General features: G+C 39.9%; 1 protein-coding gene and 1 long non-coding RNA gene across 3 annotated transcripts; both read left to right on the top strand.

The window, feature by feature from the left end:
• The first annotated feature begins 11,689 nt into the window (after positions 1-11,689).
• Positions 11,690-14,911, top strand: LOC131237342 (uncharacterized). Its single transcript, XR_009167186.1, has 3 exons — positions 11,690-13,631; positions 13,946-14,590; positions 14,768-14,911. It is a non-coding gene; the product is annotated as an uncharacterized LOC131237342 (long non-coding RNA).
• A 146-nt stretch (positions 14,912-15,057) lies between these two features.
• LOC131229842 (eukaryotic translation initiation factor 2A-like) lies at positions 15,058-16,358 on the top strand. 2 transcript variants are annotated; one of them, XM_058225883.1, is made up of 3 exons: positions 15,058-15,125; positions 15,759-16,006; positions 16,288-16,358. In XM_058225883.1, exons 1-3 carry the CDS (start codon positions 15,072-15,074, stop codon positions 16,298-16,300), a joined length of 315 nt encoding a protein of 104 aa, XP_058081866.1. In that variant the 5' UTR covers positions 15,058-15,071; the 3' UTR covers positions 16,301-16,358. The 2 variants fall into 2 exon arrangements, 1 of the variants encoding a protein (XP_058081866.1); XR_009163622.1 differs by lacking the exons at positions 15,058-15,125; positions 16,288-16,358 and adding an exon at positions 15,450-15,587 and having other exon boundaries at positions 15,759-16,214.
• The last annotated feature ends 693 nt before the right edge of the window (positions 16,359-17,051 follow it).

Genomic DNA, 17,051 nt, shown 5'->3' with positions numbered 1-17,051 from the left:
TTTTTTTTTAAAAACGGATTTTCTACGGTTTTTCATAGACGGGGCCCGCTTCAGTAAGATCCACTCCATCCATTGGTCTCTGTGTCTTGATACCAACCCATAGAGTCCAATATTGAGCTTTTTCAGATGTACAGGAGCGTCAGGGAGCAAATCAAGGGTAGGAACATTGTTTCCTATATCACGGCCCGCCAGAAAACCAAATCAATCTCATTTTTCGGTTCAACGCCTTAAGTGACCTGAGGAAGAGAATGGACGGTTTGGATTGTATAAAAACATCAAGGTGGGGCTTGCATGAGTGGCCCACATCTCCCTTCTTTTTTTTTCTTTTTTTTTTTTAAAGTCCACTGTTGCAACGTCCAGCGTCCAGGGACGCTGGACGGTTTATATATATTCACAAAATTGTGGTGGGTCCATGTGGATGTGGCCCACCAATATATATGTATATACATATACATTTAATATTTATCTTATATTGTATATATATACAAATACAGATTATATTATATATTATATACATATATTATATAAAATATAACATACATATATATATATATACATATAAAAAGATGCATTGGACCCATCCCAACAGTGGAGGGTGCGGATCATCACCTATAATAGAGTGGGCCACACCGTCTGATGTAGATGGACGGGGGAGATGTAACACATATCGGTGGGATCCACACCATTACAAAGAAAGAATGAGAGAGAGATAGAGAGAGAGATACACGGTGAGATAGAGGAACCCCGCCACTATGGGCCCTCTTGATTAAATCACATACATCCAAATGGGTCCCATCAACAAGTGGGCCCTAAAATTTAAATTAATGGAAAAATCACCCACCTTTAAGCCTCCTCCTTGCTCCCTTGGCTTCAAATGCACCTTGCCTATGCCTTGGATGGTGGATGATGGGGGATTAATGGTGTGGATGAGAGATGGGAGGGTGTAGATGGATGATGGAAGATGGACCACACTTGTGGTTTGGGAGAGGAGTGTTGGACGTGAGAGGCTTGGTTGCTTGGAGAGATTTGAGAAAATGAGAGAGAAAATGAGAGGATGGGAGTGATATGAGGTGATGGAGTGATGGGTGTAATTAATGAAGCATGGGTTTGTTTGAAAAGTGTGTAAAAAAGGGATGGGTGAAGAGAGAGAGAGTTGACTTTGGAGAAAGAGGGATGGGTTGTTGTACTTGATGCATGGGATGCATTAAATGTTGATTGATGGGACTTATTGCGTAGAGATTCCCTCGAAATCCGTAACGCGCGGTGTTTCTTCGGAATAAACGCTGATCGGCATCTTCTTGCCTGGGTATCGGTTCGGTGCGCAAGTCACGGCGTTGGAACCGCGGCGACGACGCGGTCGCTATGATACAACTTTTGGATCAAGCCGACGTCGGTGCGCGGGACCTGGCCTAGGATCGTGCGCAAACACCGAATACGGTGCGAAGGTTGTCGGAATTTGACCGGAAGGACCGCGGAAGCTAACGGAATGGTGCGGATTAGGACACGGGTCTTACAAAAACTGTTATGTAAAATCAAGGAAATCTTAAGTTTTCTACCTTTGTCAATTTATCGATAGTGGTTCAATGAAATCTAACCCTATTATCGATGTCCTCGAAACTCCCTCGATAATATTGAATTGAGACTTCAACTGTCCAGCAACTACAACAAATTCTGGACTCAATTATTGATGAATCGATGGACTATTCGATATCATCGAAATTTGAATCTCGAGTCCATCGAGACGTCTCGATAAAATTGACATCTGGTCAGGTGTGTCCAATATACTGCTAAAGCAAATCGTGTGATTCTCGATATATTGAAGAGATCCTCGTATCCTCGAAATTCAAATCTCGATGATATCGATAGACCTTCGATGATATCGGATTGGGACACAAATCTATCCTACAAGTTTTCAGGTTAAATCTTTTATGTATCGAGGATCACTCAATAAAATCGATATTCAAATATCGATCATATTGAGCCGTGGTCAAGGTCATCGAAATAGGACATAATCCGTCCAACAAGCTTATAGGAAAATTCCTTAAAATTTTCGATGAATCGACACTCTCATCGATATCATCGATATTCAAATTCCAATGATATCGAGTGATGCTCAATCATATCATATACCTGATAAGTTTCAAAGGTATCTACTCTCTCATTTTTAAATGTCAAGGAATTGAATCTCGTTTTGATGAAATCAGAGTTCGAAATTCGATGACATTGAAGTTTGTTCAATCCCCTTGACTAATTGGCAAAATGTTTCAAAAGTGTTTGACAAATTGAGTTCGTGTTATCGAGCGAACATTCGATGCTATCGAGAGTATACGCTCGATGATATCGAACCTACTCAATGATATCGAACTCTATCAAAAATATAACTGTTTTATATCCCTTGGAACTTTTTACCTATTTAATGAGAGCTTACCCTTGGTTATTGGTAGAGAAAATAGAGAGTGCTTTTGTGTGTTTAAACCCATATCATATACCCTAAGCCTTTTCTCTCATGGGAGTTCATCCTCCAATTCACCCTCATAATTGACATTTAATAGAGTGGATTGGGGAATGAACTTCCGCATTCAAGGATCCTTCAGCTACTATCTTAATGGCAAATCATTAAGTTGGGATACCTTGAATGCATAGTTGATTGGAATCGCTCTGTCTCCTTTATAGGAAAACATTTAATAGAGTAGGATTCCATCATAACCTTGACCCAACCCGTTGCCTTACATTAGAATATCATTTGAGTTGCAGTACAAGGGAGCTGAAGATTCTTCATCATCAAAGGAGGAGATCTTCATCAACGTGCTAAATAGGACTCATCTACTTATCTATAAGTCATTAAAGTCCAGAGAACCCTTATGATCATTCCTTTTGTAGGACTGGGTTAAAGGTGCTTCTCACCCCTTTCAAGTCCTCATAGGGGGGCTCTGACAGGAGTGTACGAGGGGGTGTTGTGTGTTAACCCTTGCTCGGTGGAGAGCATAAACTTAAGTCCTTGTGTAGGTCCTTGACCTGTGTAGTCTAAAACCTGGGTGTTGTGTGTTGACCTTTGCTCATGGGAGCATAAACTGGTAGGTTCCTTATGTGGATCATTGGCCTATGTGGCTTAAAATTTGGGTGTTGTGTGTTGACCCTTGCTTATGGGAGCATAAACTTGTGTCGTGTGGACACGTCAGAGTCAGCCTAGTGTAGGTTGTACTGGTTTGAGGTGAACCTGATTTGAAACCTTCGTTAGTGAGATCCGGTATACTCAAGGGTTGAGTGCGTCCGTCGGAAGTGGAGTAGACACATAGTCGAACCACTATAAAAATGACTGTGTTTGTGATTGCCATTTATTTCACTGTTTGTGTGATTGCTCTGATTGTTCTCATATTGCTCATGCACATGATTATCTAGAACTAAGTAGAATCACACCTCACAAACAGTCACATCCATCATGAACTATGTTATACATCTTGTTTATCTTTTGAATAGTTTTGTGATTAGATCCTCTATTTGGCTTGGAAGCCATTACAGTTATCTTGAAGAAATCCTGATACTTGCATATTTATCCAGGATAGGGTTAATAGGTTTTAAATTGTTAGAAAATATTAAAAAGTCCTATTCACCCCCCTCTAGGACATCTTGGCATATCCTACTTCAACCAAAGCGGTCATTACCGCAATTTCAAAGTCATTGTAATTTAAGTATCAAAACTAGCATACGGCACAAAAAGAGATCACCCACACATGCTAGGTCCTGAATATTTGTGTACCTTGGTTGAGTCCAAGTCAATGTAGTGAGATCCCCGTAAGGCCGCAGAAAGCACAAGGTAAGCTAACCACTTTGACGATAAAATGAAACAAGTACTCTTGGGGTGACCTGGGAAGCAACATACATTCCAGCTCTAGAAAGTATCATCGTAAGGCTGCACTAAGTGCAGGGGCTTTATTGTACAATCCCAAATAATAAAGTTCATCAAATAAAAATAAAAAATCTATCATCTAATGGTGGAGCTCAATATGGGTTCCCCATCTAGCTCCTCAGCTACCCGATCTGCTCCAGCAACCCAGTGAACAGCATCGGCTCGCTCTACACCTACATCAACTGATATGATTTGATAGCGTCAATGGCTATCACAGTGAGGAGTACCCTCTAAGATTACACACTCATCATTCATAATCTAGGATAGATTGCAAATCACGAGAAGAGCATTAAATAACGCAATTAATAATCATGAGCATATATTCAAAAATTAAGCCAATCAACATAATCTCATCATAAGAAAAATATAATAACAATCGGAATGCAAGTGTATGTGTCCAGATAGTCCAATAATCAATCATACAACTTTCTATTGCACCCGAAAATCACATTGTATGTGAACTCCACAAGATGCTTAGAAAATCGATAAGCAAACTCCTGCTCCACCTGGAAATCACAATACAAGTGATGTAAGACCCGTAACCTCGTGAGACCTTCCGTACACTTCTACTTAAATAACGGCATGTTCTCAGCAGACCAGATCGACGAGTTTTGATCGTTACCCTACTTTTGTACTGCGATACCCCGAGACTTGTACCCTATCGACCGTGTGGGAGCTACGATTCCAACGCCGCGTGGCACGCCCCATTTCGACCCTTAGATTTGAAGTTACAATTCTGACAAAATTCGAAATAGGTCGTACAATGCACGTAAGCCCTACTTGCACAAATCTTCATGTTGTTAAATCAATCAATCCATCAATCTATCAAGCCATCCATCACTCATGTCACTCTCTCCCCATTAGTCAAACAAACCCATGCCATTCTCATGCAACCTATACCCTTACCTATGCTAGCCATCATTCTTTTCTTCTTTTTCTCCTCATTTTACCCCTCCATCTTCCCCTTATTCCCTCCCTATCCTAAAATCTCTATCACAAAACTCCTAACTCAGCCTCATTTTTACCATTTTCTAGTAAGAGTGGAGAGGGATTAAGAGAGGGAGAAAAATATTACAAAGATTAGGGAGAGATTAAGAGAGAAAAAGAGAAAAGAAAGAAAGATCAGGGAAATATTAAGAGAAAACAAAGAGACTTTGTGAGAGTATCAGGAAAGATCAAGAGAGTAAGAGTAAGATAATAGAGAAAAGAGTGATTAAAGGAGGTTGGGGGTGGAGAGGAGCTTGGTGGACCGTTTGATCACCGATTCAAGCCGATCCAAGCCGATCCAATTGTCCACCATTCTAAGTGAGTGCGTGGGAGGGTCAAAACCCTCCTTTTTGTGATTTCTCTATTTTGGTGGGCCTGTAAGGGTGGGACCCACCTGATCATGTATTGAGTATGTGGTGGACCCCATAATGGCGGGGGCAACCCCGATGGCCGGATCAATTTTCCTTCTTTTCCCTATATCTTCTTATTCTTATGGTGTTGTGGGACCCACAAGTGGGCCACGCTATTGGAGAGCATGTCCTACACGCTATCATAACGTGGACCACCTTATGTGGCCCACCGTGATGTTTAATTTCTATTTAAACTAATTGATTGTGTAAGCACACCGGATGGTGAAAATACACTATAAGTGGATGTGACCTAAAGTTTATTGGCCACACCATGAGTTGGACAGTCAAATGGATGGAGTGGATTTCCTAGGTGGGCCCCACCTCACCCTTAAAACACAGAAGATGGAGAAGGGTAGTGGCACCGTGTCCCTGGACACAATAATGTGTCTCTGCCACTATTTACCTCATAAAGCCACCATGTGGGCTTCCCTAGTGGACCTCATCATGATGTGTGTGTGTGTGTGTATCATCCACACCGTCCATCTGATTTCCCTTCTCATTTTAGGCGTTGAGCTAAAAATGAAGCTAATTTGAATCCCAGGTGAGCCATACCACAAATACTAGAGGAGTTAGGTTACCCACGTCATTTCTTACTTTGCATGGGAGGTTTGGAGTGAGTTTTCACTCGTGGGACCTATATTGATGTATTTCTTAGATCCACACCATCCATCAATCTGCTATCTCATTTTAGCCATAGAGCCCAAAAATCTAGCCAATCTAACCATCAGACGAACCCCACCGCAACCGATGTGGGAGTGGGAGCACCCCCTCACGTCAACCATGCGGACGTGGGGTGGGGGCGTCCCAACCATGGACCCCACCTTGATGTATTTGTTTAATCCATGTCGTCCACCACCTTCCCCATGTCGTCTTAGGCTATAAGACGAAAAATGAGACAAATCCAAGTTCCTAGTGGACCGCACCGAGGGAAATAAAGTCCCATAGTTGGAACTTTCTAAGGCCAACTGTTGTGTGTGTAGGTGGTGGACCTACCCATCATTGGACTTATTTGGTCCCTAGAGAGCTGACTGATATAATGGATAGAATGGATTATCCATTAGTGGACCCCACATAGTAGAAAAAAATAAACATAAAGGAAGAAAGAGAAAAACAACAAAAAGTGTCACTGGGCATTATTGTCCAATGACGTGAGGGTGGAAGCCTATTTGGGCTGCCCTCACACGTGGATCCCACCATGATGAAATTGTTAATCGACACCGTCCACCATCTTCTCCATATAATTTTAGGCCATGTGCCAAATTTTAAGGCAAATCTGAGTCTCAAGTGGGTCGTACTAAGGGTATTTATGTCCATCTATTGAAATACTTTAGAGCCTGCTTTGGAGTCCCTGATCATCCAAACCAGTCCTAGTCAGAATCTCTTTAACCTCATTCGAGGTAGCCAAGATGGTAAACAAATTAGATTATCCACTTGAGGCCCACATTAATAGTGTATGCAAAGCATACAACGAATATAATAATAACATGAAAAATACATAAATGCCATGCACGTGGGCGGTAACCCATTCTTGGTCAATTTTGGGTCTCACAAGTGAGACCCTGTTCTGATGTTTATATTGAATCCACGCCATCCACGTTCTCCATGTCATTTTAAGCCATGGGCCAAAAGATGAGATAGATTCGGGTCTCAAGTGGGCCGTAATGAGAGAAACGAACCATTGTTGTTGAAATCTTCCAAGGTCCACTATGGAGTCCATGTTCGTCCAAATCAACCCCAATCAGAGCCCATTAGACCCACTCTATATAGACTACATGGTGAACGGAGTAGAAAATCCACATGGGGCCCACCTGATGGTGTATTAAAAAAAGAGAGAAATAAAGAAAAAGGTATGTGTCACTAGGTGTTATTGCCAGGGACGTGAGGGCAGAAGTCACCTTGGGCTACTGCCCCCACACGTGGGACCCTAAATGATGTATGTATCATATCCACTCCATTCATCCATCTTATCATACCACGTTAGGCCATGGGCCTAAAACTTAGGTTGATCCAGTGGGTCGTGCCATAAGGTAATGTGGGCGTAGAAACCTCTTGGACTTGGGATTTCTTGGTTTTGAGATCCCTTGGACTTGGGAATCTCTAGTTTTAGGATCCCTTAGACTTGGGAATCTTTGGAATCAAGATCCCTTACATCTTTGGTTATATTTGACATTTTGAATTCAAATCCTTAAATTAGTTAACGTGTGAATGTTGAAACTATGTTTTTATTAAATCCATTTAAGCATATACTTTACCTGAACCGATGAAGTCTAAAGACTCAGATGGGCCATGGGCATATGATCACATCCTAGTGACTAGCCAATGATTTGTAACCGTTAATTTACATTAGCAATGATTAGACGGTGCGGATCATTCTACTAAAGTAATTATAGTTGTCATTGATAATCTGATTATTTTGAAACATCATTAGTGGGCCATGTGCCTAAATAGATTGGTAGCCTAGTGACACACCTGTTGTACATGTGGGTGTCCATTCAGGTCACTCCCAGTAGACCCCGCCTTGTTATATATATTATATTCATGCCTTGTAGGCTACATGAGAGGCTGATGTTAGTCTAACATGGGCCATACCACATATACTTCTATATTTTTAGTGGGGCATATCGTTTAAGTTCCCACTCTCTGTATATGATATGCTAATTAAGGCTAATTATTATCTGATATGTCTGATAACATGCTAGTGTACTTGGCCTGGTAGGACACACTAAGAACATGTTTGTATAATGACATCATGTCCAGACATATGCCCATACGCATCATTTTTATGTATGTTGTGGGTGGTGATTGATCATAGCATATGCCATTAGGCTGAGATACTTAAGGGACTCCATATGAGATAGGGTTGCCCCAAATGATCGCACTATATGCGCGAGTTTGATGGATGACTTGGATGGTATGACTCATGCATTTTGCATCTTGTATGTCATAATCACTTTACGCCCTAGCGACACCAAGGTTATGGCCTCCATAGGTATATCGTGGATGACCATATTGGATATTGAAAATATCTGTTCTAGAATTAGGGAATTATGGATGTCCTTGAGTGAAAGTCTCTAAACTCTTGTGGTATAGTAGGATGCTTCAACGTCGAAACCGAGTGGATAACATGAGTGCCGAGTGCCAAATACTAGTAAGCCGAGTGGATAACTGTGTCGTGGTCGGTTGAAAAGGGGTGTGACCTTATCCGCCAGAGGGTAGGGGGCTGTAAGCTAGGTTGAGTTTGACTAACTCATAAATGGGTTCGCTATCAACGAGCTGGGTGGGCATTGACATACCATTGGGAAGGTAGATAGTGAGATCTCTTCCACTCACTTAGTCATGTGCGCGATGGGGCGACAGTCATTGTTAGAGTGTACTAGACCCCAGTAATGTTTCCAGTAATGAACCGTACTGATATGTGGACTAGTTGAGGATTGGCATGCTTGCATTGCATCTCTAGCATATGACATTCAACCATGTAAGCTTTGCATGTATAGCCTTGGTATGACTAACATCATTTATGGACTTGCCAGTTTAGTCTTTCATCATTTCCTCTTACTCTGACATTTATATGCTTGGCACATGCATTGCATCTCTAGCATATGACATTCAGCCATGTAAGCTTTGCATGTATAGCCTTGGTATGACTAACATCATTTATGAACTTGCCAATTTAGTCTTTCATCATTTCCTCTTACTCTGACATTTATATGCTTGGCACATGCATTGCGCATACACGCATGCACTCTCTAAGCTTCGTAGTAAGCTTATGCACATTTGTTACATGCAAGTTATGCTAAACTGCAGCAGCATTGAGGCAGGAGCATGTGCCCGATCTTTTATAATTTTGTTATATGATGTATTTTCCTTTCAGTACTGTACTCAAATATTATATTAGTAGATATGTGGTGATGATGTTTTGATGACTTGGATACACTTGTGATTATGCTCATTTACAAACAAAAAATTCACCTTGAAAATCCTCCTTATAGAAATCCCAGGATCATAACCTGGCGCATGGGAACTGGGAGCCGAGAATAGGGTACTACGGAGGCTATCGACACCAGATTCGGTGGCCAAAAATTTTGTGAGTCCGGTTCTCGAGTTTAAAGCGTGACAAATGAACTCTGCAAGATGAATAGAAAATCAACCTATAAATCTCTACTTCACCTGGAAATCATATCGTACGTAAACTCCATAAGATAGCTAGAAAATCGATAAGCGAACTTCAGCTCCATTCGAAAATCATGGTATGACTAAACTTCGCAAGATGAAGGGAGAGTCAACATACAAACATCTACTTCTTTCGAAAATCATATCGTACGTGAACTCTGCAAGATGGCTAGAAAATTGATAAGCGAACTTCAACACTTGGAAATGATGGTACGACTAAACTCTGCAAGATGAAGAGAATCAATATACAAACTCTAGACCACCCAAAAATCATGTCGTATGTGAACTCTGCAAGATGGCTAGAAAACCAACATACAAACCCCTACTTCACCCGAAAATCATATCATATGTGAACTTCGCAAGATGGCTAGAAAATCGATAAGCAAACTTCAGCGCCACCTAGAAATCACAATATGACTGAACTCTGTAAGATGAAGAGGGAATCATCATAGGAACTCCAGCATCATCTGAAAATCATATGAACTCCGCAAGATGGCAAGAAAATCGATAAACGAACTTCAGCTACACCCGAAAATCATAACGAACTATGCAAAAATGATCTGAAAATCAACAAGATATGTAAATATAACCAACAAACCACAAAATGAGCACCAATGTTCCATCAAAGCCATGAAGGGCAAATATACGATTCAAGCCATGTAAGGTAATGTGCGATCCAAGTTGCGTAAGTCCAATATGGACTGAAAGATGCTAAGTCCATGACAGGTTTCATTCATTCGATCATTTAATCGCAAGTGGCAAATATACAATTAATTAATAAATGTACAACTAAAGATAGCGTGTCATCATCAAATCATTTATGCTTGCTATGATTAAAGAGAGATGTCTATCATCTAACACAAAAAATTATTATGCAACAATTTAGCTTATTCAATAGTGAGGTAAGTAACTCAATGAAAGAAATCAAAGAATCATCTATGACTAGATTGATGAATTTAAGTGGGAAGTTCAAAGGTTGAGTCCTCACCTCTTGCTTCAACTAGGAACTCAAGATCTCAATGTTCAGCTTTAGAGGCTACGACACAAACATGAGAATAAGCTTTTAGAACAACTTAAACAACCCATAATTTATCAACTCATAGGATTAATTGGATTTTACCTCGACTCACACGAACTTGATTCTAAACTAAGTCCACTATCCCAACCGAAGCTACCTGAAGAACTAGAACACATGAGAGTTGAACCAACAACTAAGATCCAACCCCGATATGACCTGCAGCTAGACACTACACCAAAATTGTGTATTTGGAATGAACTGAGCTTTGGTTTGAAAACGGTTTTAAGTCGTACCTAATTTGATACCGTTATAAACCGTACCTAAATTTATAACCCTATAGAATGTTTTAATGACCAACGTTGTTGTTCTCATTGTTTTGTTGGTGTGTCGCACATGTGTTTGGATCTTCCTGAATTTTAGAAGTGTCTTCTATAATTGTATTTAAAAACAGATGGGTGGAGTGGATTTGATTAAGAACATCTCAGTGGACCCCACACAACCCTAGCGGCACAAAGATATGTATGCCCGAGGATCACTGGCATTTTTCTCCCATTCTCTCTTGTTGCGCCCGAAGTACGCCAAACAGCTCCGAAGCCATCATTTCTCTCTCCGTCGATCTCCCTCCCTCCCTCCCTCCCTCTCTCTCTCTCTCTCTATAGATCTCTAGATCTCTCCCTCTAACCAACACCCAAAGAAACCCTAGATAACCTGAAGCGGGATTACCTGGCCAACACCCCTGAAGAGGGATTGCCAGGTCCTAACCCCTGGGTTGCTGGCGGAAACCCTAGAGGTTTGGAAAAACTCACTGTAGATCATTTTTTTCTCATGATTTCTGTTTATTGATGAAAGTTCTTCTATTATCTAAGCACAACCTGATTAATCTATTCAAAAAGACCATCGAATCTGATTAATGTATTCAAAAAGACCATCTAACTTGATTAATCTATTCAAAAAGATCATCTATGGCTAGGGATTCGAAGTGGACGGAAGTCCGCCGAAGAAAACCCGCTTTCAACCCATCCTCATTGTTCGTCGCCAACATCTCTCCCGACACTTCCGAAAATGACATGCATAGAATCTTCGACAAGTATGGGAGAATAGTGGACATCTTGCAGCCTTGGGACCATATTATCAGGACGCCAAGGTGGTATGCGTTCATCAGGTTCGTCGGTGAAAAGGAAGCATCAGCAGCGAAGGAGAGCTTGAGTGGCAAAATGGTGAATGCTAGAGTGCTGACAGTGGAAATGGCCAGGAAGCATCCTGAGATCAGGCCCATGAACAGATATCAGATGAAGCAGGAGACATTACAGAGAAACTAGAGTAAGGTGCACCCTTCCTATCTACCTCAGCAGGCTATTCCGCCTAACAGTTGTGCGCCTAAGAAAAACCAGTCATATTTAGAGGTGACCAGGGGCTGGAGGCAGAACCGCCCACCAGATGTTCGAAGAAATGCCCCAGTCAATAACTTGGTGGTCTCAACATAAATATTATTACTTCCAAAAGGGCTAAAGGGTGAAAGAACAAAACAAGCAAAGCTCAAAGAAAATAAAAGACCTACAGGTGGGCCACCTACAACTCAAGTTAGAGTGCTTTCTGAAGGTACACTTGCCTAACACGTATTAGATGGGACCTCACTGTCTGGATTCCATGCATCTAAATTCAGGCAAATATGATTAATAGGTGTTGAGGAACAATTGCTCATTTGTCTTAGCCATTGATTTAACATGTCTTGTTGTCACTACTTGAGCATCATATTTCCAAATGCCAGATGCACTGATTCAGCATTCAGCATGCAAGTCAAACCAAATCAATCCAAATCATGCGCTCTCACGTAAATGCATCTTTAACCAAAATCTGTACTAATTCAGCTTTCCAACTAGAAGATTTGGGTACATTTAATGGAAGGTCGAAATGAGAACTAATCGAAGTTTCTCATCAATTAACTGATCTGATTTTTTGTTATGGCCTATATCCTGGCTATGTTAACTATTTGGGTGGTTATATTTGTCTCAATGTATGTCCCATTCATAATATCTATTAATGCATGAGTGTCAACCATCACACTCTAGCAGAGTATCAAACTTGCCATCCCACGAGCAAATCTGATCTCACACACGTGCCTCATTTCTATGTATGAGGTGAGCGCACTCCACTAATTGAAACCTTTCTTATAAGTGCACTTGAAACCCCAATCAAAGCACACTCTTTTTTCTTTTTCTTTCTATTATTTATTTATAAATCAGGATAGCTCTTGTAAGTCACAATAGGCAGGTCCAATATTCAGCAAGAACCATTCACTTTACATCCTTAGTTCTATAATCAATTTTATCATGTATACACTTCAAAACATTCAAGATTAAAAAACTAAGACCCACTGCATTATCAATCAGATCTGTCCATCTATTAGACCTTAATAACGATTGCTTCATTTTCAAAAATCAAACTTGTTGAACAGTCATCTTATTCATCACTTTTCTTTAAGAAATTTAACTGTTTTTCTTTTTTCATATGGTTGCTTTAGTGGCCATCGATCAAATGGACAAAAATGTCTAATAGTGGATGTTACACAGAAAATCATGGACCCTGCTTGGCTGATGCATCATGGGGCCATAAGCCATGTTGCAAGGAACTTTGGTGTGTGATGCCCTTGTTTTCCGAGCAAAATCATTTGTTGACCTGGGGCAATATAAGTCCTATAACTCAAAATCAGCTTTTCTTTAAATTATTTACATGATGCCCTTTTTCTCTGAACAAAATCATTCATCTGTGCGACTCTCCTCAGGAACTATTTCTGCATCTGTTTGTAGTTCAGGGTATTATAATTCTATTATGAAAAATAGGTTTTTCTTTCAATTGATGTTGTGTTGTGCTTGTTTTTCTTTTAGAGTGAAACTATATGAAGCCGGTACCATTTAGCCCCCAGTTTATCATCCATGTTGTTTAACATAAAGTAGGGCATGTTTCCTTTTATTGATCTTGAAGAATGTGTTGTTGAAATTTGTGCTCTTATGTTGTTGGAATGATTTTCTTTTTGTAGATGGATAACATGGAGTGCTTTTTCAAGGAGAAAATGGGTGTCATTGCCGAACTTCTGGAGTACCTATGGAATGTGCCTAGCCATTGCATAGCATGGAAGCAGGTAAAATCATGTACCTAAGCTTCGAGAACTAGTTGACAGGTATAATATGTTTTTTTTTAAGACCCTCTTAATGACCACAATTGTAGCAAGTGTAGAAACTGATCTGCATGATCCCATTGCACCTCTTGGCTTCGTAGCTTTTTTCTTTTGGAGTTCGATGTATGCAATATAGAAAATCCACCCTAAAACTGTTCTTTGGACTTCCTTTCACTTTAATTTTTTGTTTTTCTTTTGAACTAACTTCTTTGATTTGTTAGTGCTTTATGTCTATGCTTGATAGTTCATCTTTTGGGTGTTCTATATTTCTTCCATAGGTTGGTAAGGAGAAGGAAAATGAAAAGGAAAGCAGCTAGAGTGCAAGGTTTGCAGTTTCTGTATAATGAATGGTACATCGTCTGCAGGGCTGTAATCAGAGTTGTAATCTGAAACAAGGGAGGATGGCATGTTTATCCCTTATTTGAAGAGTAATATTTATTTTTCATTTGTTATCTGTCTTTGAATGATTAATGTTTTTTTTTTTCCTTCTTTCTCCTATTTCAGGGCTTGGTTGCAGAAATATGTGCTTTGACTATAGAAACAGCATGGAACCAGAGCTGGGAAGGTACAGAAGAACAGATGGAAAGAAATGGTGATGCTCTAAGGATGTGGCGCCGGATCAAAAGTACTGTGAGCGCCACATGCGTAGAGGCCATCAACGTTCAAGAAAGCCTATGGAAGGCAATGCCACTGCCAACAACAACACGACCACCACCACCAAAAACACCATCGTTTCCAACACCAATCTCTCCATTTCAATCTTCTTTAATTACGGAGAGAATATTTTGTAGGTTCAAATTTAAATAGTCTTACTGGGATCCACCACATTGCTTGTAGAAACTAGCAGAGCTGAATTACACTGCTGCGGCCTCACCATAAAGCTGATTCCAAGGATTAGTCTACAAGCTATGGCCCAAAAACTGGTATTCACTGTCTTTTGTCCAGAAATTTGATTTGGCAGTGATTTTGGTCATGCACGGTTATCAAAGTCGATGTTATAAAAACATGTTTGAGAGTTGTAAGATTCAATATTTTAATAGTAACATATGGCCCAATTAATCTGACCATGTCAGGAATAACAACTTTGAATGATTTTCTAGGTTTACTAAATACATGTCACATTTTAAGGACAAGCTCAAACATAAGGTACATCCAAAATTTAAGTGGGCCACATCATTAAAAACAGTGGGGATGCAAACACCACAGTTGAAACTTTCTCGGGCCCACTTCTTCTATTTTATTTTATTTTTAATGCCCCAACTATTCACAAGTTGATTCCCACTTTGATTGAGGGAAGACGCAAGTTCAGCCTATATGAATCCTCATTGCATTGTATCTTTTGTCAAGAATGACTAATTTGCCTTCTCAAATTGTTTTTTTCAATAGTGTTTTGTTGCAGTCATAATGCGGATAAGGGAGCCGAAAACAACAGCTTTAATATTGGCGTCCAGTAAAATGGTGAGTTGATACTTGATGGGTTATGAGAGACTTCTAATCGTAAAAGGAAGATCTTGTGGCTGATTAGATTGTAACTCTTTTAAGAGAGTAAGTGTTATGAACCTTTTCATGATAATGTCGTAGAACTTAAATACCAGAATATGTTGAAGCCCTAAACCCTAGACTCACTGTTAGATCATTTACTCTTAAGCAAAAGGAATATACATTCATAAAAATTGAATTGAATCAAAAGCCTTGTGGGTAGTTTGTTTCATTGGACAAACATCCCAAGTTTTGAAATAACCAGATTGTAATTTGCTTCAAATATTCTTATTTAGGGTTGGCTTCAAAATGCTATTATATCAATCTCAAGTTGGACTCAAGAAGAACTTAATTGCAATTTGGAGGCTGCTTGCTTGTTATGAATACAATGAAACATCATTCATTCTTGTCATTTCTTCTTTATTGAAATGAGCAAAACAGGTTAGTCCAACTCTATTTATATTCAGGAAGTAACCCTCCAAATTGCAATCACTATTTGAACCTGAACGTGGAATTTTCATTTGTGTTTGGTCAGTGTATTGACACACATCTAGATGCATTTGTGTTTCTGAGAAACTCATTCAAACTTTACTCTTCTTTTTCTTTGTATAGGGAATTCCAGCTAGTGTCCAGATTTTTTCCTGTGACAAGGATGCACAGGCTCAGCCTGTTGCTTGGCGAAGTTTTTTCCGGTGCTCCACTATGCAACTGCACTGGAACTATGGTGCAACAGGACTTCTAACAGTGGCACAATCTGATGTTGATAAAACCAACCAGAGTTACTATGGTGAATCGAAGCTGAATTACCTGACAATTGATGGGAGCCATGAAGGACTTGTGCCTCTACGTATGATTTTCAAGTTAATTGGCTGACCTTATTAATCTTTCTTTGTTTGCATTTGCAAGTGAAATTGCTGATTTTATAGATCGGTTGTAGGTAAAGAAGGGCCTATTCATGATTAGTGGGTCTTTGGCCAGTTTATTTTTATGTGCAATCTTGCATTTAAGCATGTAGCAAGCTGGTTGTGTGCATGTTTATGCAAAATCATCATGCCATTATTTTTAGTCTGAATGCATAGATTAAGTTGAATGTGATCAATCTTCAAGGTGGTATGTTACACTTCAGCTTTGTTGAATGTAGGATGGCCATTTAAGAGTTTTCAAGTGGCTAGTATGGACGTCCTTCTTGATCAGCCTGATGCCCATGCCTCTATGAAAGATTTGGATTTCAGGTACATGAAAATATTTTTATGTCTGGAAAATGTTTGTATATGTTTATCATCATGTGACAAAAGCATTTCTCTAGAATGATTAGCAATCCAAGGTGAGGCATGTCAAATAGATGTTTCAAGTTGATGCTAGGTCTATTTTTATCTGCTTTTACTGCCATTCTTTCGTTAGTACTTGCTAAGAGTCAGCTATTATGGTTGGGCATTCCAGACCAACGGAGGGACTGTACAGTATGTGCAAAGCAATAAGTTGCATTGTGAGTCAATGTAGGCATTTACATATAAATCTCAGAAGAATATTGGTCTTTCAACGATTTATTTAGTTGTTTGATTCGATAATGGATCGATGCATTCGGGCTCTTATCATGGTGGATTGCCAATGCTTGAAACTTTCACTTTGTCTACCAGCTCTTTTTCTTGCCCTCCTTTTGAGATTTGAGCTATCCTAATGCGGATGCGGGTGTGCGTGGTGGGTGTGGGCATGGGTGTGGGTGGGTGTTAAGAAAGAAGAAAAAAAAAAAAAAAGGAAAGAAAAAAGGAGCTATCCGATTCTTCCCTCTATATGAATCATTTAGGCTCTTATCATTCCATTTAGGTTCTTATCATTCTCCAACTTGAGAAAATTCTCCCCAGTACTAACAGGAAAAAAGAAGGAATTTCTCGAAGTGAATTTCAG

This window comes from Magnolia sinica, chromosome 2 (genome assembly GCF_029962835.1).
Source record: "Magnolia sinica isolate HGM2019 chromosome 2, MsV1, whole genome shotgun sequence".
NCBI lineage: Eukaryota > Viridiplantae > Streptophyta > Magnoliopsida > Magnoliales > Magnoliaceae > Magnolia > Magnolia sinica.
The sequence above is the reverse complement of the archived record's forward strand: the minus strand, read 5'-3'. Positions and strand labels throughout refer to the sequence as shown.